The sequence below is a fragment of the Harmonia axyridis genome, chromosome 2 (assembly GCF_914767665.1).
Source record: "Harmonia axyridis chromosome 2, icHarAxyr1.1, whole genome shotgun sequence".
NCBI lineage: Eukaryota > Metazoa > Arthropoda > Insecta > Coleoptera > Coccinellidae > Harmonia > Harmonia axyridis.
The window spans coordinates 62,640,360-62,665,031 of record NC_059502.1 but is presented as its reverse complement, the minus strand read 5'-3'; the positions used below and the strand labels follow the sequence as shown (position 1 = coordinate 62,665,031).

Here is a 24,672-nt window from a genome sequence, read left to right as displayed (position 1 = left end):
AGAGAGGAAATGTTCAGAAAATATAAGGCAACGTTTGAGTGTTCGTAAACATTATCAACGATTAACGGGGTGTTCTGAATAAAAGCTTACTTCTCATTTTTTTTGTTCGCCCCTGTATAAAACAAATAAGGGAATTTGTTAGGAAGGCATATGAACGGTTATGTTTCTAAGAAATCAAGCTACAATTTAAAAAAAAATACTAAAATCGACCAAAGGTCTGATGAGATTATGAAAACTCATCATATCTCATCAGATTTGGATGTAAAATGAAAATTTCAAGTTTCTTGGAGAATTTCATATTGATCGCTTAAGCAGAAACACAAATAATTCTAGAAGAATATCGAAAAATACACTTCGTTTATGCAAGCCTACAGAACCAAAGAAATTGAGATTTTGGGTATTGATTTGAACCATAAAAATTCAAGAAGAATATTGAAATTTTTTTTTATTTTTGGATAACCATTCGAAGCTTGGTGCAAATTTTCTTATTTATAATGTTATCAGAATCATAAAAATTCAAGCAGAATGTGGAAAAAAATAATAGATTTTAGTGACAATATATTTAATATATTTAAATTTTACGTGTCAAAATTTTCAAGTGTGGTGGAATATTTTGTCATGGTGTAGCGTCGTTAAAAACATAAAATAAGAAAAAATTGGAAAGCATTGGCATGAGCTTTCGGCGTTCGTTCATTCAGACTCCAATCGCGTATTCAGAGACCACATTACCTATCATATATCTAGTTCTCTTGTCTGCAATTGTTGCATGTATTAACGAGCGTTCAAAATCTCCTGATCACTGATACTTTCCTCATTTTCTTCATTATTGACCATAGACCCATAGACGTGTAATGAGGCTATAGTTTCAACAGTGGCGGATATAGTTTTGATTACTTTTATAATCTCAGGTTTTCGTCTTTTCATTAAAATAATGATTTAAATCATTATGAAGCTTAAACAATAGTTTACAATGATATAGATTCTGATAGAATCAATGAGTTTTCATGGGGTTCAATCGGAACCACTGATAGAAATTACAATTCCATCTGCTGTACCTATATACACTGAACTTCATTTGAGTCGCAAAAACACAGGTATTTATTGTGATTATTTCCGTCTATCAACTTTCAAAAATAATTAAATATGGAAGCGAACACCCCTATCACCTAAAAAACTTCTGCAATCACTAAAGAATAAACAGCTGAAGACTTCAGAAAGTTCACTAATTTTTTGCAAAGGATAGCGCACACATTATTATGGAAAGTGGCCTCCAGTCAAATTGGCTGAATTTTGGATATATTACAGTCCAAGCCATGCCAACCAAAAAGGTTCAATAGGCAAAAAGTTTTTCTATAGGTTATTTTAAACGCTAGAAGACCTTGGAAAACCACATTTGTTCTTCATTTTTCATGGTTGAAAAATACTAAACGTTATCCTGGATAGTCTTCACTATTCTGAGTAATTAAGATGTGAGCAGTCATTAACATGCATTCATTTTTGGTGTTGTTACATTTAGTCAATTATACAGTGTGTTCTAGCTACTAACATTTTTTAAGATCAATTATTCGGAAATGGTAACGAATCGCCTTAGCTATCTACAATCTAAATATATATATGAATCTTATTCTACATCACATTCGAAAAAATATACAGAGTGTCTCTTTTGAAGGAGGAAGTTATATTCGAAATATTCCCTACTGAAAACCATTTTTCAAACATTTTAATTTCAAGTCAAGACATGAGAAAGGAAGAGAAATATGATAAATCAGTCCATAAAACTGCTTTGAAAAGATTTTTTTTCTATTCTTGTAACGTCAGGGATTTGTACAGTTCGAATCTGCCAATGGATGGATTTTTCAGTAGAGAACATGGAAAGTATAACTTTTGCCTTCATTTGACAAGAACACTCCGTATATGATGCAGAGGTGACGAAAAGGATTCAAACACATTTTTTCATTGTGAATCCCTAAGACGATTTATAACACTTTTGAAACAATGGCCTTTAAAAATTTTAGTAGACAGAACACACTGTATAATTGACCAAATGTAAAAACACTAAAGAACAATTTTAATAGTATCTCAAATTAATGACTTCTCACATCTGGATTACTCAGGATAGTTATGATTATCCAGGATGACGTTTTGCAATGTTTAACAATGGAGAACAAATGAGAGTTTTCAGGGGCCTCTAGTGTCAAAACAGGCCTAAAAAAACTTTTGCATATTGAACTTTATGTTTGTAATGACTTGGATTATAACATATCAAAAATTCAGCCAATTTGACAGGAGTCCACTTTTCCTAATTCATTGTGCGGCATCCTTCGATCGGATAAATGCAGAACTCAGAATATCGAAGGAATCAAATATTAACATTTCATAATTATAATTACCACATCAATGGATTCATAGTTATTAAATAAGGATTGATAAAATTGTGTACAGAACAATTATGATCTATTGTGAGGAGCTATGATTATAGTTTATGCTTCAATCGAATGGAAAAAATCAGTTCTCGAAGTAGGATCAGGTGAATAAAAAATATCTGCGGCAAACTGCCTTCATTTCATATTGATTATCAATAATAAATAGGTCTCGATCAAAATTCAAGTTGAACATCCAACATACCTGTCCGTTTTCGGTGACCATATCTGGGCCTATCTTATATTTCTATATATTGTATCTAATGAACCTTTGAGCAAAACTCGAATTGACTGAAAGTAGATATCACCGCGTTGTTTCAGGACACCGAGACACCATCGTATCAGCACTGAAATGCGGAATGCGAACCTGCCGTACAGAGCCAACCCCGATATCGAGCGGGGAAGGAAGTTTCGATAAAATAGGGGCTGTTTTCAGCGCACTCTGTTTTACGTAATCGCGGACGGGACGGCGCAGGAGGAAAATTGGGTTCTTCTTATTTTCGAGAGATGCGAAAAAATCCAGGGGAGGATCCACGATTATCATTTCGGAGAGGAAATTTTGAGTATATAATAGGGATGTTGCCTATATTTTGAATTTGCTTTTAATTTGTAGATAGGCACTATATGAACACGAAAAAAAATTATTTCATGGAAAATTATAGAAAGTGCTAATAAAAAATACGTAAATAAAAAAAATTTCAAAATTCCCGCTGAAACGCTTCATTCTGTCACGGTATTATGGTGAAATCACTACATAAATGAGTCACCACCATAGCCAAACTAACTACACTGCGCAAAGAATTTACGCACATTATGGAAATCTCAAATTTATTCTACAACTGAAGGTGATCTCAATGATAATTATTTTTATCAGAATTATGCATGCATATGTTATCCACTTTCAACGTTTTTCTTCAATACAGATGTTTTTTCCCAGCAGGAATAAAAAAAGATGAGATTATCAGATTTTGAATGTATTGGCCCCACTCTGAAATCAGTTGTTCTCGATCAATTCTAGTGATCAATAGTTTTTCTTTCGTTTGATTTTCTACACTGGATCGCTATGCAACGCGAAACACGCAATTTGACCCAAGAGGAATGTGCCCAAGCGGTAGTTTTGCGAGAAGAAGGGTGGACATACACAAGAATTGCAGAAAGGTTTGGTGTTTCGCATACAAGTGTTTCCAGAATGTTGCAGCGATTCAGGGAGACAGGTATGAATGTCCGAAGACCAGGACAGAGTAGACCACGGGTAACAACTGCCATTCAAGAACGTTACTTGAGAGTTTCTTCGTTGAGACAACGGTTTGCAACCGCTCGCCTCCTTCAAAATCAGCTTGAGCAAACTCATGGGCTGCAAATTAACACTCAGATAATAAGAAATCGCCTCAGAGAATATGATTTAAGGCCTCGTGTCGCGGCAAGAGGCCCAGCTCTTACCCCAGCCCATCGAAGGGCGCGTTTGGATTTTGCGAGAGAGCATATCCATTGGGAAGAGGCTGATTGGGAAAGAGTTCTCTTCACAGATGAGTCTTTCTGCCTCTACCATTGTTATCGATGTTCCCTTGTATACAGACGTCCACATTAAAGATATGCCCAGTGCACTCTTTCCCAATCAGCCTCTTCTCAATGGATATGCTCTCTCGCAAAATCCAAACGCGCCCTTCGATGCGCTGAGGTAAGAGCTGGGCCTCTTGCCGCGACACGAGGCCTTAAATCCTATTCTCTGAGGCAATTTCTTATTGTTTGAGTGCTAATTTGCACACCATGAGTTTCTTCAAGCTGATTTTGAAGGAAGCGAGTGGTTGCAAACCGTTGTTTCAACGAAGAAACTCTCAAGTAACGTTCTTGAATGGCAGTTGTTACCCGTGGTCTACTCTGTCCTGGTCTTCGGACATTCATACCTGTCTCTCTGAATCGCTGCAACACTCTGGAAACACTTGTATGCGAAACTCCAAACCTTTCTGCAATTCTTGTGTATGTCCACCCTTCTTCTCGCAAAACTACCGCTTGGGCACATTCCTCTTGGGTCAAATTGCGTGTTTCGCGTTGCATAGCGATCGAGTGTAGAAAATCAAACGAAAGAAAAACTATTGATCACTACAATTGATCGAGAACAACAAAATCTGATAATCTCATCTTTTTATATTCCTGCTGGAAAAAAACATCTGTATTGAAGAAAAACGTTGAAAGTGGATAACATATGCATGCATAATTCTGATAAAAATAATTACTATTGAGAACACCTTCAGTTGTAGAATAAATTTGGGATTCCCATAATGTGCGTTAATTTTTTTGCGCAGTGTATTTCGACTAACTTGAAAGAATATGATGATTTGTTTGGTGGGGTTTTTCATACCGGTATTTTTGAAAAGTTTCATTCAAATATTTCATACTGAGGCGATAAAGATATTGATAAACCAAAGTGTGAAAGTTATGCTGTTTTTTAATAGAGTCATGTTATTGCCAATAAATAATTAAATTCACCTCTATAATTGGGCATAAAAAATTAATTGTACAACAACATGAATTAAATTCATGTTGTTTTTTTATAGGACCAAAACATGGGAATATCATTTGAATTTTCCAAGGAAAACAATCAATCTGTGTATATAATCCTCGAACAGAAAAGATCAGTAGGTAATTGATTGATGTTGAAGCTGTCATCATATTTTTCACATTTTATGACCGTGAATGTGAATTCATATTTATATTATTCTTGTCAGTGCGAAACCATTAGAAGTAGCTTTGTTAGAATTCAGTGAGCATTTTTTCTGATTTCTTTTTCAAAATTTTCCATAACATATGTAAAGTTGAACTGAATAAAATTTCACATTGAGTCGTTGAAAAATCTTGGTCGTTGATCCAATATGGCAGAGAAACACCCTCATCAAATATTTGGGTTCCTCATAAAAGCTGAAGAATATATTGTTATCAGTGGTGCAAAGTAATTTCAAGAAATTATATGTAAGTAATTAATGTGAATTCATTGCTTCAATTATTTATAAGCATTCTGTTCAATTTGGAGAGTTTGAAGTGGACATAGCAGTGCGGCGAAAATGATTTAGAAGTTTTTTGAACTTTCAACTTTAACAAAAATTTGAGGTTGATATGACTTTTAATTCTTTAAACTCCATTGAAACCAGTGAAACACTATATTATCATTGTCTCGCATGCAATTTTCTCCCACCACAATGTCTATAGTTTTCAAATTTTGCGCCGGGGATGGTCTCGAACGATAACCTTCGACTCACTGATGACAATTTCGTGGTTAATCAATTAAAATTGAAAATGGCCAGAAATGAAGAGAAGTTCTCATAACTTCTTTATTACCTACTGATCTTTTCAACATGAAACAAAAACATTATAGAGGTCCTTTTTTCAGTAGAATATATTAGTGCAATCATTTTTTTTTTCATTACAATTATTTTTGCAATTATGATTTATAACTTCAAAAAAGTTGTTTTTTTTTTAGATATAAGGTGTGTGAATAAGGCTTTCCCGTTTTTTGTAAGAGATGGCGCCACCAATACTGTGCGAGTATTTAATGGTTACATATGTCATAATCAAAGCTTATTCATCTGTCAACAATTCCACACTAACACATTAGTTGAAATTTTTTCGCATCATAAATTTTTGAAATCGTGAAAATGTCGAAATTTGAGCCGAGTCGACGTCATTTGCGGGAAGTTTCACTTTATTGGTTCAATTTGAAGAAATCTGCTGCCGAGGCGCATCGGTTGCTTCAGGAAGCTTATGGAGAAGGTTGTGTCGATGATTCAAGTGTTCGCGGATGGTTTCGACGCTTCAAAAGTGGCGATTTCGACGTGGAAGACAAGGAGCGTTCCGGGCGGCCGCAAATCTTTGAAGATCAAGAATTGGCGACTTTGCTTGATGAAGATTCGTGTCAAACGCAAGAAGAACTTGCTGAAGCATTGGGAGTTGACCGAACAACCATTTCCAAGCGTTTGAAAGCCATGGGAATGATCCAAAAGCAAGGAAATTGGGTGCCGTACGAACTGAAGCTGAGAGACGTCGAACGGCGTTTTTTCACTTGCGAACAGCTGCTTCAGCGACATAAAAGGAAGGGTTTTCTGCATCGTATCGTGACTGGCGATGAAAAGTGGATCCGTTACGATAATCAGACACGAAGAAAATCATAGGGACTACCCGGCCATGCATCATCATCGACGGCCAAGCCAAATATTCATGGCGCCAAGCTCATGCTCTGTATATGGTGGGACCAGCTAGGTGTGGTTTACTATGAGCTTCTGAAACCGAATGAAAGGATCACAGGCGAGGTCTATCGACGACAATTGATGCGTTTGAGCCGCACACTGCGAGAAAAACGGCCACAATACTCCGACAGGCACGACAAAGTTATTTTGCAACATGACAATGCTCGCCCACATGTTGCACAGCCGGTGAAAACATACTTAGAAACGCTCAAATGGGAAGTCCTACCCCACCCGCCGTATAGTCCAGACATTGCTCCGTCTGATTACCATCTCTTCAGATCGATGACGCATGGCCTGGCTGACCAGCATTTCCATTCCTACGAGGAAGCCAAAAAATGGGTGGATGACTGGATAGAGGCCAAACCGGTCGAATTTTCTCGCAACGGGATTCGTATGTTGCCAGAAAGGTGGGGAAAAGTTGTAGCTAGCGATGGCCAATACTTTCAATAATTCATTTGTAACCATTTTTTCACAATAAAGGCTCAAAATTTGAAAAAAACGGGAAATACTTATTCACACACCTATATAAACCATAAAAATTCTGTAACGAATAAAATGAATAATCATCATTCTCAAAAATATATAACATGATATATGAATTTCTTATCAAACTATAAAAATTATTGAATGTTTCAGTTTCACAATTCAAATCCCACCGCTCATCTATGATGATCTGTGAACTCCAGATATTCGAAATATTCGGTGGCCTACAAGGTTTCCGGATTTTTTTTTAGCTGAACAGACCATTTTTAGAAATAATCCTGAAACAGGTCGATTTTTTATTTTAATTAACCGTATTTTAAAATAATAATCTAATATACGGGGTGAATTACTTTCGAGTAATGACATCACCGTTATTTTTTAAAATGGAATACCCCCATCTTGTATCAATTTTCCGATTACTCTAGCTGAGCTGATTTCAAAAATTTATCACATGTTGATTTCAATTGGTACAGGATGGACAAAAATACAATAGTTATGTGGGTGTTCATAAAGTAACGCGTATCAGTCTTTATTAGTTAAATTAACAATATTATCAAAAAACTTATTGTCTAGCGGCAATTGGTTTGAATGTAACACCCTGTAGTTTGTTACATTTTTAGATTAATAAAAATGAGCTCAAACATGTTTGATACTTGTGGTCTAGCAGACAGAATATGAAAGAAATTATTTATTATTTTCATACATTTTTATTAATCTAAAAATGTAACAAACTACAGGGTGTTACATTCAAACCAATTGCCGCTAGATAATAAGTATTTTTGATAATATTGTTAATTTAACTAATAAAGACTGTTACGCGTTACTTTATGAACACCCACAAAACTATTGTATTTTTGCTCATCCTATACCAATTGGAATCAACATGTGATAAATTTTTGGAATCATCTCAGCTAGAGTAATCGGAAAATTGAGACAAAATGGGGATGTTCCATTTAAAAAAAATGACGGTGACGTCATTACTCGAAAGTAGTTCACCCGGTATATTAGATTATTATTTTAAAATACGGTAAATTAAAATCGAAAATCGACGTGTTTCAGGATTATTTTTTGAAATGGTTTGTTCAGCTAAAAATGAATTTGTTCAATACTTTACGGACACAGTGTATATGAATGAACTCTCAGAAGTTCCTAACACCAAGTCAGTGCTTTTCTGAATTTATTTTTCTTATTTTGAGATGAGTAGTCATTGTTTTTTTCGTATCATTTTCATCAACATAGAATTTTTTATTGACTTGTGTTATATCAGACTTTCGCTCCTCAATTTTAAAAGTTACAGTAAAAATTTCACAGGGACCATCTCATTTTTCTGACATATCTGTGAGTGATTACTCCCTGTATAACTCTTACTATTATTTATAATGAGTATTATCTTGATGCACTATAAAGTAAATGATTTCCATATTTTCCAATCCAAATCAGCAGAATCTTTTTTGGCATCCTGATAATAGAGCATCATCGACAAAGCCTCCAAAACTTGCGGAAATTGGTTGAGATAATTTCTAAGTATATCCGTCGTTCTGCCTGCCACGCCACTGTCGCGAGGCGCCAGCTACGACCTACACTATGTGTTCCATTGCGCCAATGCGAATATGTGCCCTTTCGAATGGGCAGCCTTGCGAAAAATCGAACTTTCACGGACAAATAGGAGTCATTTGGATCGGGAAATTGTTAATCAATTTCGAGTCCTACGAGGAATAATGACGAGATTTTGGCTCAATTTCTCTGCGAAATTGGCTATCTGCACAGGTGATAACTTCATTTCATTGCGTCTCAATCACTGATGTATAGTCCATGGAAGGTAACTGATCCAAATATTTCCACCTTGACGTTTCTTATGATTCTTTCAATATATTTTTCGATATGAAGCCTGCTACTTACATGCATTCAAGCCAGCAAACTTGACATGTGAAGCAAAGTCGGCCATAATGTCTTTTTGCTGCAATCTCCACATGTACCAACTTACTTGACTTCAGTACTTCTAGAACAACTTCAGTAGTTTGCTCTGTACCGTATAGAAATGGCGTCTGATGAGATACTTTTCAACTTATTACTACAGCTTTTGTATTATATGAGAAATCAAATTTCTCAAAAAAGTCACTGGGGATAAAAGATCCTTGTTCTAAAGAGAGTTTTATTTAGAGCTATAGAACTTTAAATTGCAATTAAACAACTATGGATTATTCGATTGACATGAATGTTATTTATCTGCAAGATAATCTTGTGGCATGACATTTTAAATATGATTTCTGGCATATGACCGCCACGGCTGGCTCGGATGTAGTCCAATCTGGACGACCAATTTTCGATGACTTCTTCCAACATTTGTGGCTGTATATCGGCAATAACACGGCGAATGTTGCCTTCCAAATGGTCAAGGGTTTGTGGCTTATCCGCATAGACCAATGACTTTACATAGCCCCACAGAAAGTAGTCTAGCGGTGTTAAATTCCAATATCTTGGAGGCCAATTCAGTGGCCCAAAACGTGAAATTAGGCGGTCACCAAACGTGTCCTTCAATAAATCGATTGTGGCACGAGCTGTGTGACATGTTGCGCCGTCTTATTGAAACCACAGCTCCTGGACATCATAGTTGTTCAATTCAGGAACGACTTAATTAGTAATCATGGCTCTATACCGATCACCATTGACTGTAACGTTCTGGCCATCATCGTTTTTGAAGAAGTACGGACCAATGATTCCACCAGCCCATAAAGCTCACCAAACAGTCAGTTTTTCTGAATATAACGGTGTTTCGACATACACATGAGGATTAGCTTCACTCCAAATGCGGCAGTTTTGTTTGTTTACGTAGCCATTCAACCAGAAGTGCGCTTCATCGCTAAACAAAATAAAATGGACGTAGTGCGCGATACGTATTCCGCACAGAACCATTATTTTCGAAATGAAATTGCATTATTTGCAAGCGTTGTTCAAGCGTGAGTGTATTCATGATGAATTGCCAAACCAAACTAAGAATAAATCACTTGACAGCTATTAAATCGGTCGCCATCTTGAACAGTAATGCCAACTTAAAGTTATATACCTCGAAAATAAACACCCGTTTGAATCAGTCAATAATCTGAATAAAGAAACATCTTACGAAAAAACTGTTGGAATAAAACGTTGATTGGTGGTTTTGAAGGAGAAGTGCGCTTATGCCAAAACCTCTTCTGAATACACCACCCTTGTAGGAGGAAGGGGGTCAACTTTCAATTTTCAAATAGGAATCCCTGTTTTTTGATTGCTGATTCGTAGTCTACAGCAATAGAGCGGCATCTTTGATGGCTTTTGACTTTAAATTTGTCTGTATTTCTGTTGTTTCCAACTGATTTACCAACATTCTCAAGAAAAATCCCATTTACAGAACCAAAGTATTCGGTATTCGGAATTAATTTCTACATAAAGGATTTTTCTTCATCAACCTATAAATCTTAAATTACCACTCTTGAATTTTGGCGACTAAGGCAACCGCATACCCTGTCCAACCCCTAGCGACGGCCCTGCCTCTGAATGTCTTCAGATAGTTCAAAATCCAGAAGCCTAGCCCAATCTTCCAATGTCACTTTTCCTGTCTTTGATACATAATCAATTGAAAAGTAAACTTCATGAAGCCAATGTAAACTTTGTTAGTCAATTCGACGAAATAATATTCAACCAAGGTGACGCTCATGAAAATGAGAGTATTAGGTATAAATAAATAAATGGTCTATTCCAGAGTGAGAGTATTATATCGTTCGAGCTTTCGCCCAAAATGAAAATCTACCGATTTGAAACGAGAAGAGGTGGGCATGCACGAATTTGAGACATCCAAATATGAACACTTTTGCGCTTAACAAATATCCTTTGAGTTTGCTAAGAGTAATCTTGAAGCAGAGCAGTAGGTATTCTGGAATCTTCTTTATAGAGGGAGGATATTGCTTGGCTCCGTGCTTTCATCCCCCTTTTCATCAGTGAGTGAAAGGCTGGTTGTTGACACTGTCGGATCGATATCACCCTAAACGTTGACATAAGAATTGAAACAACGACAGACATAACCTTGCACACTGTGGTTGTGAATATTTGCTCTTTATAAATACGTGCCAGGCATTTCCTGATTTTATTCGATGTACCAAATGAAAACACTGTATGACTTATTATTTCCTCATTCATCAAAAAATATCACAATTTTTGTAGAAAAAAACATGATGATATCAAAAAGTTAACTAAGGTTTTATACAAAACACCTGTGAAGTGAATCGTCCACAGACGAAAATAATTTATGAACACTCAGAAGTTGCCTTTCCTTTTCTGAACATTCTTCATCTTCTCCTTTTTTTATTTATTGCGATGTCTTAATTTTCAGAGAAATAACAGTACTTCATATGGTGACGTAGTTAAAAGAGAAATCAAAGTTTGAATAAGCAGAGCTCTTGAAGTCAATTCCACTTGATACAATGAACTAAAAATTAACGTAAATGCCATCAAAAAAATTAACTGTATATATTGATGAGTCCAGTTCTCATTTTTCAACTGACGGACAAAAATCTCAATACAAAGAAAATTCGTTCATCATATTGTTAGATTGCTTTCATTCAATCGAAGAACAACTTTCATTAAATCAATGTTATGCTAATTTCACGTTTTGGACCTGTGAATTGGCCTCCAAGATCTTGTGATTTAACACCGCTAGACTACTTTCTCTGGGGCTATGTAAAGTCATTGGTCTATGCGGATAAGCCACAAACCCTTGACCATTTGGAAGACAACATTCCCGTGTTATTGTCGATATACGGCCATAAGTGTTGGAAAAAGTCATCGAAAATTGGACGTTCAGATTGGACTACATCCGAGCCAGCCGTGGCGGTCATATGCCAGAAATCATATTTAAAATGTAATGCCACAAGATTATCTTGCGAATAAATAAAATTCATGTCAATCGAATAATCCATCGTTGTTGTATTGCAATTTAAAGTTCTATAGCTCTAAAAAAAAACCCTTTAGATCTGCATAAAATTTGGATTTTCCTGAGAATCACTAGAGTACTATTCGAAAGTTTTTTCTCGAAATCGGTAGCAGATATGACAAAACTACGAAAAAGCAAAAAGTGTAGTACTGGACTGAAGTAATTAAGTATATTAATTATTTATGAAGTTTTCTTCTAATTTCGCATAACATTCACGATTATCAAGAAGATCAAAATAGCACTAGATTGATATTTCTTTGTTATGTTGAAAACTTACCTCATAATTTTCTAATCCATGAGATTCAGCATTTTCTTTATCATTTGCCATTTTAATAATCACTATTCAATAAATTGAGGAGAAATACAGAATAACCAAAATAATTATTAACTGATCATCCAAAACTTTCGACACTGATCTATATCATTATAGGCTGAGTCAGTCAACTCGAAAAAACCATAATCAAATTGAAACTCATCTCATCTCATGTTTTGATAATATGTGAATCAAATATTTCTTTTTATTGTCAATAAAGGCCTATTATTATTATTATTATTATTATTATATCCAGAATCAAAATAAGTTCTTCCTTTTCCTTGCTGAAAAATTCAATTCAGAATTTTATTTCATATGATATGCTTATTGCCTATACAGCAGGCACGATGTAGTGTAGACAATTTTAAACAGTTCAGTGATTTTCTTTCCATTAAATTAACATTTTCATTTTGAATATATCAATTTTCAAATAATTCTTGACAGTTTCCGAAAAGTGCGCTGATAATTCATTCTAATCATAATATTGAAACTGTCAATTCCACAGGAATTTTTTTTTTAATTTTAAGTGAAATTATGCATCCGGTTAAATTAATTTTAATTTGAAATTTAGGATTCTATACTAAATAGTGTAAGAGCTATGACTTATTCGACTTTCATTTTGAAAAAATCAACAACTGATTATTAATTTAATAAATTTCAGTTCAATTTCTAAGGAGAATACTGCTACAATTGGTTATTCCAAAGTTACATTTTTATTTATTTGAATTACAGGATAGGTGAGCAAACATTTTTTTCATTGTAAAAGTGACAGAAACTTAAATCAAAAAAATCTTTCTCCCTATCACAAAAATTATTTGAGAATGTCTCCAAGCAATTTTTGTCGGTAAGTGAAGTTGTACCCGACAAATGTAGTAAATAATGTATCGATTTCACAATTATTCTGCCATTTAAATTTTTAATCCCTGATTCTGTAAATTTCTTGAGTTATTCTGCTCACGCTCACAATCTTTGATTTGAAGGAAATAAAATAAATAAGATTAGATGAAGAAGCCCTATCTACAATAAGCTGTGTGTTTTCAGATCTGATGTACGCTTAGTGAAAATATTATTTATATCTCTTCCTCTGAAAATATTTAGGTATATTTATAATGACAGTATGTTGTTTATGTTTGGATAATTACCCATCGAACATTCATAGAAAGTTCCTGCAAAAATTACTTTTTCTAGAGGAAACAATCAGATAATGAAAACATTGTTGAATTCTGACATTATCAACATCGAAACTGGGTCGCCTATTTGATTTTTCCATAGTTGACTGACCTCACCTATATTTATATCAGAAAAACCACAAACTATACAAATCGAGCACAAAATTATCAATCTACAATTTTCTTCTAGTTTTCCGGTGTTTAAAAACCTCATCGAATTCACTATTTAGATATCCACCGGGTCCATCAGATCATTCGCGCCCAGCATCACCGTAGTCGTCGAGGAAACTGTTTTACTGGCGAAATCTCAATATATTTTTAGCGGTTGTACAATTCGGCTATTTCTAAACACCATCTCAGCCACTACACCACTGATATTGACACGAAAACTCCCGATGTTGATTGGATGAAATGTCTAACTAATAGCCCGCGTACAAATGTATTATAATAGAAATTTTACCATTGAAAAAGCGGAAATAGTGTGTGACGACTCTACCATCCTGTTCATCTTTTTGTTGGCAGGTTGAAGGATCTCGTTAGCAGAAATCATCGAATTTGCTCAACTATTGTCATAACTTCATGTCAACTTCATGTTTCGATGAAAAATTGAAATAAGCAATGATATGAATTCAAGATCTTCTTCATTCCAAAATTTCAAGTTTCTTTATGTTTATCTTAAGAAACTAACACATAAATAAAGTATGGATTACTATTCCAGAAACTGAAGCTACACATTGCACATTGCAAATAGGAAATGCGTGTTTCAAAAACTCAATTTGTAACGGGTGTTTTTTTTCGAGGTATATAACTTTAAGTTACTGTTCAAGATGGCGACCGATTTAACAGCTGTCAAGTGATTTATTCTCAGTTTGGTTTGGCAATTCACCATGAATAGACTCACGCCTGAACAACGCTTGCAAATAGAGCAATTTCATCTCGAAAATAATGGTTCTGTGCGGAATACGTATCGCGCACTACGTCCATTTTATTTTGTTTAGGGATGAAGCGCACTTCTGGTTGAATGGCTACGTCAACAAACAAAACTGCCGCATTTGGAGTGAAGCTAATCCTCAAGTGTATTTCGAAACACCGTTATATCCAGAAAAACAGACTGTTCGGTGCGCTTTATGGACTGGTGGAATCATTGGTCCGTTCTTCTTCAAAAACGATGATGTCCAGAACCTTACAGTCAATGGTGATCGGTATAGAGACATGATTACTAACTTTTTCATTCCTGAATTGAACAACCATGATGTCCAGGAGCTGTGGTTCCAACAAGACGGCGCAACATGTCACACAGCTCGTGCCACAATCGATTTATTGAAAGACACGTTTGATGACCGCCTAGTTTCACGTTTTGGAACTGTGAATTGGTCTCCAAGATCTTGTGATTTAACACCGCTAGACTACTTTCTGTGGGGCTATGTAAAGTCATTGGTCTATGCGGATAAGCCACAAACCCTTGACCATTTGGAAGACAACATTCGCCGTGTTATTGCTGATATACGGCCACAAATGTTGGAAAAAGTCATCGAAAATTGGACGTCCAGATTGGACTACATCCGAGCCAGTCGTGGCGGTCACATGCCAGAAATCATATTCAAAATGTAATGCCACAAGATTATCTTGCGGATGAATAAAATTTATGTCAATCGAATAATCCATCGTTTTTTTATTGCAATTCAAAGTTCTATAGCTCTAAAAAAAAAACCCTTATCTATATCTACGTATCTATTCGTATACTTCTTGAACGTTCATTTTCCGTACAGACTAGATAAAGATTGGTATTTTTATGGAGAATGGCAATGTCAAGCCTCCTGTATAGTTTTATGTTGATCACGTGACCGCAACCATAAAATATTCAAGAATAATATCGAAAAAAATTACCCGATATTTCCGTGGTCATAGAACCGACTCAGTTAAAACTTTTTGTGTTTACTTAAGAAAACTATTATCATAATATATTGAAAGAGACTATTGAAAATATAAACCAGATGTTGCCGTGATAACATTTCCAATCGGAATAAGATTTTGCTTGTAATTAAAGAATACACATCTCAAAACTCTTCCGAAATTTGTAAAAAAGTGTTTCTTTTGACCTCAGGAAACTCCGGTTGAAATAACGGGTGTTTTTTTTCGAGGTATATAACTTTAAGTTGGCATTACTGTTCAAGATGGCGACCGATTCAACAGCTGTCAAGTGATTTATTCTGAGTTTGGTTTGGCAATTCATTACTAATAGACCCACTCCTGAACAACGCTTGCAAATAGTGCAATTTCATTTCGAAAATAATGTTTCTGTGCGGAATACGTATCACGCACTACGTCCATTTTATCGTCGACAAAATCGTCCATCAGAGCAGTAAATTCGTTTAACCATGGAACGTTTTCGCACCACGTTTTCTCTTATTGATGACTCGCATCCCCAAAAACGCCGTACGGTGCGTACAGAAGAAGCTATTGCTGCTGTAGAGCGTAGCATTGAGGAAGACCCGAATGAGTCTATCCGCCATCGAGCACAGGAATTGGATCTGTTTCCATCCACTTTATGGAAGATTTTGCGGAAGGAACTTTTTCATTCCTGAATTGAACAACCATAATGTCCAGGAGCTGTGGTTCCAACAAGACGGCGCAACATGTCACACAGCTCGTGCCACGATCGATTTATTGAAAGACACGTTTGGTGACCGCCTAATTTCACGTTTTGGACCTGTGAATTGGCCACCAAGATCTTGTGATTTAACATCGCTAGACTACTTTCTGTGAGGCTATGTAAAGTATTGGTCTATGCAGTAAAGCCACAAACCCTTGACCATTTGGAAGACAACATTCGCCGTGTTATTGCCGATATACGGCCACTAATGTTGGACACCAAAAATTGGACGTCCAGATTGGACTACATCCGAGCCAGCCGTGGCGGTCATATGCCAGAAATCATATTTGAAATGTAATGCCACAAGATTATCTTGCGGATAAATAAAATTCATGTCAATCGAATAATCCATCGTTGTTTTATTGCAATTTAAAGTTCTATAGCTCTAAAAAAAACACCCTTCTGTCCTGTATCAGGAAACTTTTACTTTTTTGGTTATTCGTAAAGGGGATCACAAATTCAAGAAGATACTACAAATAGTTGGATTATGATGGATTATATCCATCCATATTGTTATGTACTCCGTGAAATATATAGAAAAAAATGAATTACAAATGTAAATTGTTCAGTATTATTCAATCACGATCTTATGTTGCCTGATCAATTAAATTGGACTGGATTTTGACTTACCACGCTCTGCCTGTTAGAATCAACTATACTTCCATTCATTATGATACATCTCAATGGAACAGAATGTTCATAAGAGCATAAAACCTAGGCTAAATATCACTGTATAGGAACGCTATTCACGTATAGAACCCATAGTTGAGTTTTATAAGAGATTTGGAAGGTAACTGAAACAATGCTAAGAAATATTCCTGAATTTTGCACCTGACCTGCAATGCGGTTTTCTTCTATTCGCCGAATAGCTTTCAGGATATTTCAGGACGAATTGTGTTCGACATTTCATAGGCTGCAGGACCTGAGGAAACGCCCATAGTTCAAGGATTTCCGAGCGCCCGTTACATCGATGATCGTTGGTATGCTATTTTCCAGCCTAATTTTTTTCAAACAAGTGGAATAGATGGAAAAAATTCAGAGAGCTGATATCGAACCATGATAAGGTCATGTGACTAACTATAATGGATTTGCCGATTTAGTCTTAAAATGCTACTATGTACATTTATGACACTAGTTCCGTCTATTTCATAATCGTTTAAAATATGCAATATCGAAAGAAACCACAGTGTGATGTAACGAATGTTGTATTTTATTGTAAATTTGGTGGATATGAAGTTCATTATTACTTTATTCGGAATGAATTTATCAAATGAGTACCGCACCCATCAAAATATTCATTGAGCAAAATTATCTACTAGGTACCTGGTAAGTATACATATAGAATTATGTTACTTATTACACAGGCCAACGAATTGAAAAAAAAATGGTTTCAGAAAGACAGCTGATTTAAAATATTTCCTATGTGCTAGTTTCGAATATCTCCAGATTTTTTCAACAGCTCTAGTTTTTGAGATCCAATTAGCCAAATATTACGTGGAATTATACCTTCTTATTTTGGTTCAACCAGCCCTGCTCAATTTATACTCTGAATTATTTATTTTATTCTTGGAATTGCTTATGATCCCCTCTCCAATAGCTGCTGCAACCCTACTAATTTTAAGTTGAGGAACATCGTTCCTTGATCATACTCGATTAAGTATCTTATTAAATTTTTGGAAGTGTAGTTGTGCTAATATTTTGTGTAAATTTTAGTCGTTTTAGTATATCATCAAAACACTGAACCAAAACAATGAGATCCACATGCATCCCGATGTTTTTTGTTATTTAGTTATTTATGAACGTGAGCTTTGCTCAGTACATTAAACAGTAAAACCAATTTAAAAATAAAAATCGAGAAATTTTCATAATAATCAACAACAGATATCAATATTCTGGCTTATTTTTACGTCCAAACTGTTAAGTGAGATTCCAAGCAAGTTCAAAACAGGAGATAACATCAAAAAGCGCTGTAACGTCGTAGTATATGATGAATGAACTTTGAAAAAAAGCGGAAAAACTATTTATGACTCCGAAAAAAGATCTTATCTTGCCTATTTTGGCATTCATTTGGGATATCAGTATGAATCATGGGCCCCACATTCCATATGTGAAACATGTGTTGAATATTTGCGACAGTTAACACTTGGAGTCTTAAATTTGGTGTACCTACCAATATGACCATGGTGACTACTAGTTTTGTCTCGTTTATATTAAAGGCATAACTAGAAAGACACAAATGGACAACTCCTGATTTAGATTCTGAAAGAAGGCCTGTAGTGCATTCGGAAGAGATACCCGTTACATCCTTCAGCATTCTTCCTGAACTGCCTGAAGATAATACAGATACATTTTCTAATGAAGTTCAAAGAATTCAATCTGACTGCGAATTTGATGCAGATTCAATAACTCCGCGATCGAGAAAAACAAGACGATCTCTTATGTAACCTGAATCTATCAAATGAGTCTGCTGAAATATTGCATACAGATTGAAATAGAAGAACCTACATTATCCAGGTACTAACATTACCATAACAAAAAGGAAATTAACCTGGTGGTCTGAAATAATATTGAGACCAGAATGCAGTCAGACGATTGGAAAGGTATCATATCTGGGAAGCTAGGTGCTCATTCAATTGACCCTCTTCTACCGATCCATTTCTCTTGGAAGTGATCTGTGAGAGATTGCCTATTCCTCTCTTTTTCTTATTTTTCGGAAGCACTACCAACAAAGTCAAGTGTACGGAATTTTTTAAAACGCCATCGAATTACCTTCATAATAAATTATTACTCAACACCCCATTCTACATATTTTAGGCGTTACAGTCATCACACTCACAGGGTTGATACAAATTGACTGGAACCAACCGTACAAAATGTCTCCGTCCCTACGAGCCTAAAATTTTCCTATTTTTGCATTGTTTCTGATTCTGCAAGGGGGCCGAGATATTAAAGGTGATACTTTTTCAAATTGACACACTGTGTGTACATAAAATACACTGCGCAAAAAAATTAACGCACATTTTCTGAGAATCTCAATTTTAGTGAGAGTTAACTCTACATTGACTTTATAACTTATTTTTATGTTCTCTCGGGAAGGTTTTGAACGAAACAACACACAGTAAATGGAAGAAAAATTCAGGATTTCACCGAATCTTATGAGAAAGAAGAGAAATAAACAATTTTCAAAATACTGGAATGCTGATAAGTGATTTAATACTTGGTTTTTCCACCCCTTGCGTTAATTACAGCTCGGCAACGACGGTTCATACTCAAAATGAGTGATCTTAAAATGTTCTGAACTAATCCTTCCCAGATTTCTCTGAGTTGGATTCCTAAGTCATTTAGAGTAGCTGGATGATTTTCTGAACTTTTCAGTCTTCTATTGAGGTTGTCCCAAACATGCTCAATCAGATTGAGATCTGAACTTCTTGCTGGCAATTCCATTCGAGAGACTTCAACCTCTTCAAGGTACTGGCATTATCGTCCATAAAAATGAAATTTTCACCAATGTATGGGGCAAATGGCACTACATGCCCTTCAAGAATGTTCCTTATATACCTATCAGCATTCATAGCTCCATTATCAACGACCACTAGGTCAAGTCAAAGAGCAGTCAAAGATATTCCACCCTTTACCATAATCAATCCTCCCCGAAACCAGGAGTATTCAGGAAATTGCACTGAGTATATCTTTCATGTGGACGTCTGTATACAAGGGAAGGTCGATCACAATGGTAGAGGCAGAATCTAGACTAATCTGTGAAGAGAACTCTTTCCCAATCAGCCTCTTCCCAATGGATATGCTCTCTCGCAAAATTCATACGTGCCCTTCGATGGGCTGGGGTAAGAGCTGGGCCTCTTGCCGCGACACAAGGCCTTAAATCATATTCTCTGAGGCAATTTCTTATTGTCTGATTGCTAATTCACACCCCATGAGTTTGCTCAAGCTGATTTTGAAGGAGGCGAGCGGTTGCAAACCGTTGTCTCAACGAAGAAACTCTCAAGTAACGTTTTTGAATGGCAGTTGTTACCCGTGGTCTACTCTGTCCTGGTCTTCGGACATTCATACCTGTCTTCCTGAATCTCTGCAACATTCTGGACACACTTGTATGGGAAACTCCAAACCTTTCTGCAATTCTTGTGTATGTCCACCCTTCTTCTCGCAAAACTACCGCTTGGGCACATTCCTCTTGGGTCAAATTGAGTGCTTCGCGTTGCATAGCGATCGAGTGTAGAAAATCAAACGAAAGAAAAACTATTGATCACTAGAATTGATCGAGAACAACTGATTTCAGAATGGAGTCAATACATTCAAAATCTGATAATCTCATCTTTTTTCATTTCTGCTGGTAAAGAACATCTGTATTGAAGAAAAACGTTGAAAGTGGATAACATATGCATGCATAATTCTGATAAAAATAATTATCATTGAGAACACCTTCAGTTGTAGAATAAATTTGAGATTTCCATAATGTGCGTTAATTTTTTTGCGCAGTGTATTTGTATTAGCTTGTATTAATTGTATTGAAATCAATTCATTAAACTGGAGGTTTGATGGAGGTCCGATGTGATTACAGGAGTAATCACATCGGAAAGGTTAGGATCATCAAGTGGATCATCCTTCTCTATTAAAATCACTGCAAAGCACAAATCAGGATATTTTCATTCCAAACCATTCAATGCACTGTATTCAAACGTTTTTCCGAATTCAGAAACTTCCAACTTGGAGACAACTCTGCTTATTCACATCCAAACATTCCAATGGTCACCGTTGGATAGAGGATTCCTAATTCCTGCTCTCTATTGAGGAATGACACAAATTCCTATACTGGGTGGAATAATTCAAGGAACGTGGACAGGCATAGTTTGAATATAACTACGGTCCGTTATATCATCACAACAATGCCGGTGTCTGAGAATTCTGGCAAGACTATCATATTTGGCGTAGGGATTCTAAATATCAGACGTCTAGGAGTAAATTAGGAGCATTATAGGTCAAACGGTAATATTTAACTGGAATAACGTTGGTCAGTTGATTTCAATGAGGTATGAAACGATGAATTAAGTCGTTTATTGGATTGTAACTTTGACGGCGATAATAAAGTTGAAGTGAAATTTATTATATTACATTCATCAGATATTGATATAATGAATACTTCAAATTTTCAAACTAATGAGTAACAGAACTTTAAGGTGAAAATGAGTTGTACAACATCTCAACCTCCTCATGAAATTATTGTAATTCACATGGTTTTGCATTCAATGATCATAAATGCAGTTAATGCATAATGCTGATAGTAATCCCGGTATGATGAAAATTGTTTCGTAGAGGTAAGAAAAACCTATATTGTTCACTTTTTTGAAGCTTCAATTTTCGATAAATATGGACACGTTTGTGTATAAAATTTGTTCAGTTTTCTCAACATAGTGTATAGATAGTAATACTTCTTTTTAACTTTAATTTCATGTTCAAAGATGACATAATTCCCTGAGGGCAAGACTAAAGATAAAAAAACAAACTGAATGACCTAGGACCAGTTATTTGCTGAATTCCAAAGGCACAGGAAGACAAAACTGGATTTTCTCGAAAATGTGCTGCCGTTTTGTCTTGATGATGAATATAAGGACAAAAAAATACGTGTTTTGCTACGATAAAACAATGAAGTGTACGAGGGCGCAAAAATCAAGGACGACATTTCAAGCTTCATCAACAAAAATCACATGTATAGGAATTCAAAGTTTCGAATGAGATTTAATTTGGTCAGCGACAACATGAAGGAATACCAACAAATATAATTGAAATCAAAAACCATCAAAGCTGCCACATTATGCATTATACTCATAAATATCCAGATGTCGCATAATTCCTGTTAATTGCTATTTACGAGCTATAATGACGCTAAAAGAAACACATGCGCCCATATCAGGCTTGTTGGAGTTAGCTTTGCTGAAAGTTGCCCAATTTTATTGCATATTTGGGTCGGCTTCTGCATTTTTTTTTTTTCAGTTCTCAAATCAGAACTTTGATTACTCAGAATGTAATGCAAAATATACGAGAAACGATGTCACCATTTTCAACTGATCCTTCTTAAGAAATATAATAACTTCTCCTTCTTAAGAAATATAATAATTCTTTTTCAAGATTCCATTAGATTATAATATTTTTTGATCGTGTTGTATGTGCAAAGTGAGTGTTCTCATATTCTGAATTTTTGGATCTGCCCTTAAAACATTTTGCCGGGGCGCCAAATTGTAGGGGCGCAAAGTCAGTTGATAAAACAAAACATACTTTATGACACAAAGATGTTTTCTTAGTAGTAAGAAAATAAAATTTCCAAGGGCCAGTTTTTTTTTTCAAATCAAATAGGCGCTCTCAATTATAGTTATGAAAATACAAATAGGCACCAAAATGCATCTTTAAAATCTACTTCGTCTTTTTACTATAGATATGTAGAGCATCGTACTTTCAATCAATTCACGACGTTTTTTGATGAAATCGAGAAAACCTCATTTGATAAATTTGACAAGGTGATTTCAGGTTGAAAGAGACAATTTCTATGAAATTGAAATGATTCGTGTGAGGAATAATAGAGGCTGCTTCTAAGAAAATTCAGATAAATAAGGCTAAGCAGAGCTGCGTAATTTTATTTTGCCGGGGCGCCAAAATGTCTAGCGGCGGCCATGCACTCATTCGATAATATACCACTATTTCCAAAGAAATATGATGATTTATATTAGGTCGATCCCATCCAATAAGTGATTGAAATAGATATATGGAATAACATAAAATAAAATGTCGATAGTTAACACCATATTTTTAATGCATGGCAATTTCATGAAAACTCAAAATAGATAAACTTTTGGATTTCTCTTCAACATCCTCAAACTAAATAATCGGATTAGCCAATATTAATTTTTTGCAGTCTACAGAGTTAACTTCCGTTAGGGCGGCAAATTAAGTCTAGCGACAGCCCAGTCTTTTATTCCCTGGCCGCCAAATTTACTCCACTCGACTTTTTTTGTGGGTGAGAGGTCTGAAGATTCAGAAGAGCAGCGAATAAAAATATTCATTCAACATGGCTGGTTCGATAACACTAGCGATGTTGTCCAATGTATGGGCGGAGTTATATAATCATCTCGGTTATTGTGACACTCAAGGGAGAAATGTTTTCGATCAGTTTTCTTAATTGGGATTCCATATCTGTTTCTGACATTGATTATCTACAAAACAAGACGCATCGTTCTCAATAGTGTATAATTTGCTTTGAAACATATCGCATCCACCATTTGAAATTGAATTTGTTTTCAATCTTTACCATCTTCAGTGACTTGTCCATGGGCTTTATGTATCTGCTGACAAGAGAAAAAACAACTGATTCCGAGGAGCATGACGAACTTCTAGATTTTTAAGGATTTACTGGAATCAACTATAAGGGGAAGGGTGGTCTTATTCCAGTATATTTTGGACTCAATCAATTTATTGTGTCGATATGTTTCTCCCCATGGCGATCATCAGAACACAATCTAAAAATATTCCACAATCAATAGATGTTCAAATGGACATTGAAATAGATTTTGAAATAGAAAAATTAACAGTTTATCAAGGAAGTGGTGTGCTGTCGAGGAAGGCTTCTCTTATGAAAAAACAGGTACCTTTAGATAGGAAGACCTTCACAATGACAAACAAACACCGAACCTAGAAAAAACAAAAGGATGGAGAATGCGAGGTAACTCACAGTGAGTCCTAATTCATATAAAAACATGTCTTCATAAAAGCCATCTTGTTAGCTGGTCATCATTCGCATTCAGTGTTAAAGTTTAAAAATGTCAAAATACAACAACAAAACACGGAGAACTAACGAAGAACACATGCTTAGGAGACTGTCAAATCTGGGACAAATGAACTACACCGGAATAAACCGACGACACAGAATGTAGGCAAGAGGTGATGGAAAGTAGGGGTAAAATGTACTGAAGCAACGCTGTCAAATATCAACCAAGGAAAACAAAGGAGGGAAATAGGTGATTGAAGAGGTATGTAACGTGTCGAACATATCATTCTTCGAGTGTTTAAATATTTTCAACTCTTATTATACATTGTCTCAACCCATATGGCAAGTGTGCAGCAATTCCGTGTCATCAACAGGACTGAAACGATGGCCGGTCTCCCTCAAGTGTACCCCAAAGATCGACCTAGTGGAAGACTTACTACTTTGTAGATGTTCGCTAACCCTTGAACATATTGCTCTTCAACTTCGCCCAATTTACATGGCAGGACATCTCATCTCTCCGCAGCTCTCCCATTCTCGATAAGATCAGATCTTAGTCAAAGTTTCGAAGAAATCTTTCGGAATGATCCAACTCAGGAAGATTCCGATGATTCTCTTTCTCCTGAAACTCTTTCTTGTATGTTTAGTTACTTATACCACAGAAA

At 35.7% G+C, this 24,672-nt stretch overlaps 2 protein-coding genes across 17 annotated transcripts in view; one reads left to right on the top strand and one right to left on the bottom strand.

Moving 5' to 3' along the window:
* LOC123672919 (ankyrin-2-like) overlaps positions 1 to 24,672 on the bottom strand; it is a 178,751-nt gene that overhangs the window by 144,940 nt on the left and 9,139 nt on the right. Inside the window, exons 1-2 of one of the 15 annotated variants that reach the window (XM_045607278.1) lie at positions 13,704 to 13,948; positions 12,382 to 12,443 (exon numbers count right to left, since the gene is read on the bottom strand). The exons of 10 other annotated variants lie outside the window; for them this stretch is intronic. In XM_045607278.1, the coding sequence (XP_045463234.1) occupies positions 12,382 to 12,443; positions 13,704 to 13,800 (159 nt within the window). In that variant the 5' untranslated portion in view covers positions 13,801 to 13,948. Of the gene's footprint in view, positions 1 to 2,625; positions 2,769 to 12,381; positions 12,549 to 13,698; positions 13,949 to 24,672 lie in introns of those variants that run through there. 4 more of the 15 variants (XM_045607279.1, XM_045607280.1, XM_045607281.1 and 1 more) reach the window with 4 other exon arrangements.
* Positions 5,071 to 24,672, top strand: part of LOC123672923 — a 36,264-nt gene continuing 16,662 nt past the window's right edge. Inside the window, exon 1 of one of the 2 annotated variants that reach the window (XM_045607287.1) lies at positions 5,071 to 5,387. The gene's annotated coding sequence lies outside the window, so the exon portion shown is untranslated. The remainder of the gene's footprint in view (positions 5,388 to 24,672) is intronic. The other variant, XM_045607290.1, reaches the window with a different exon arrangement.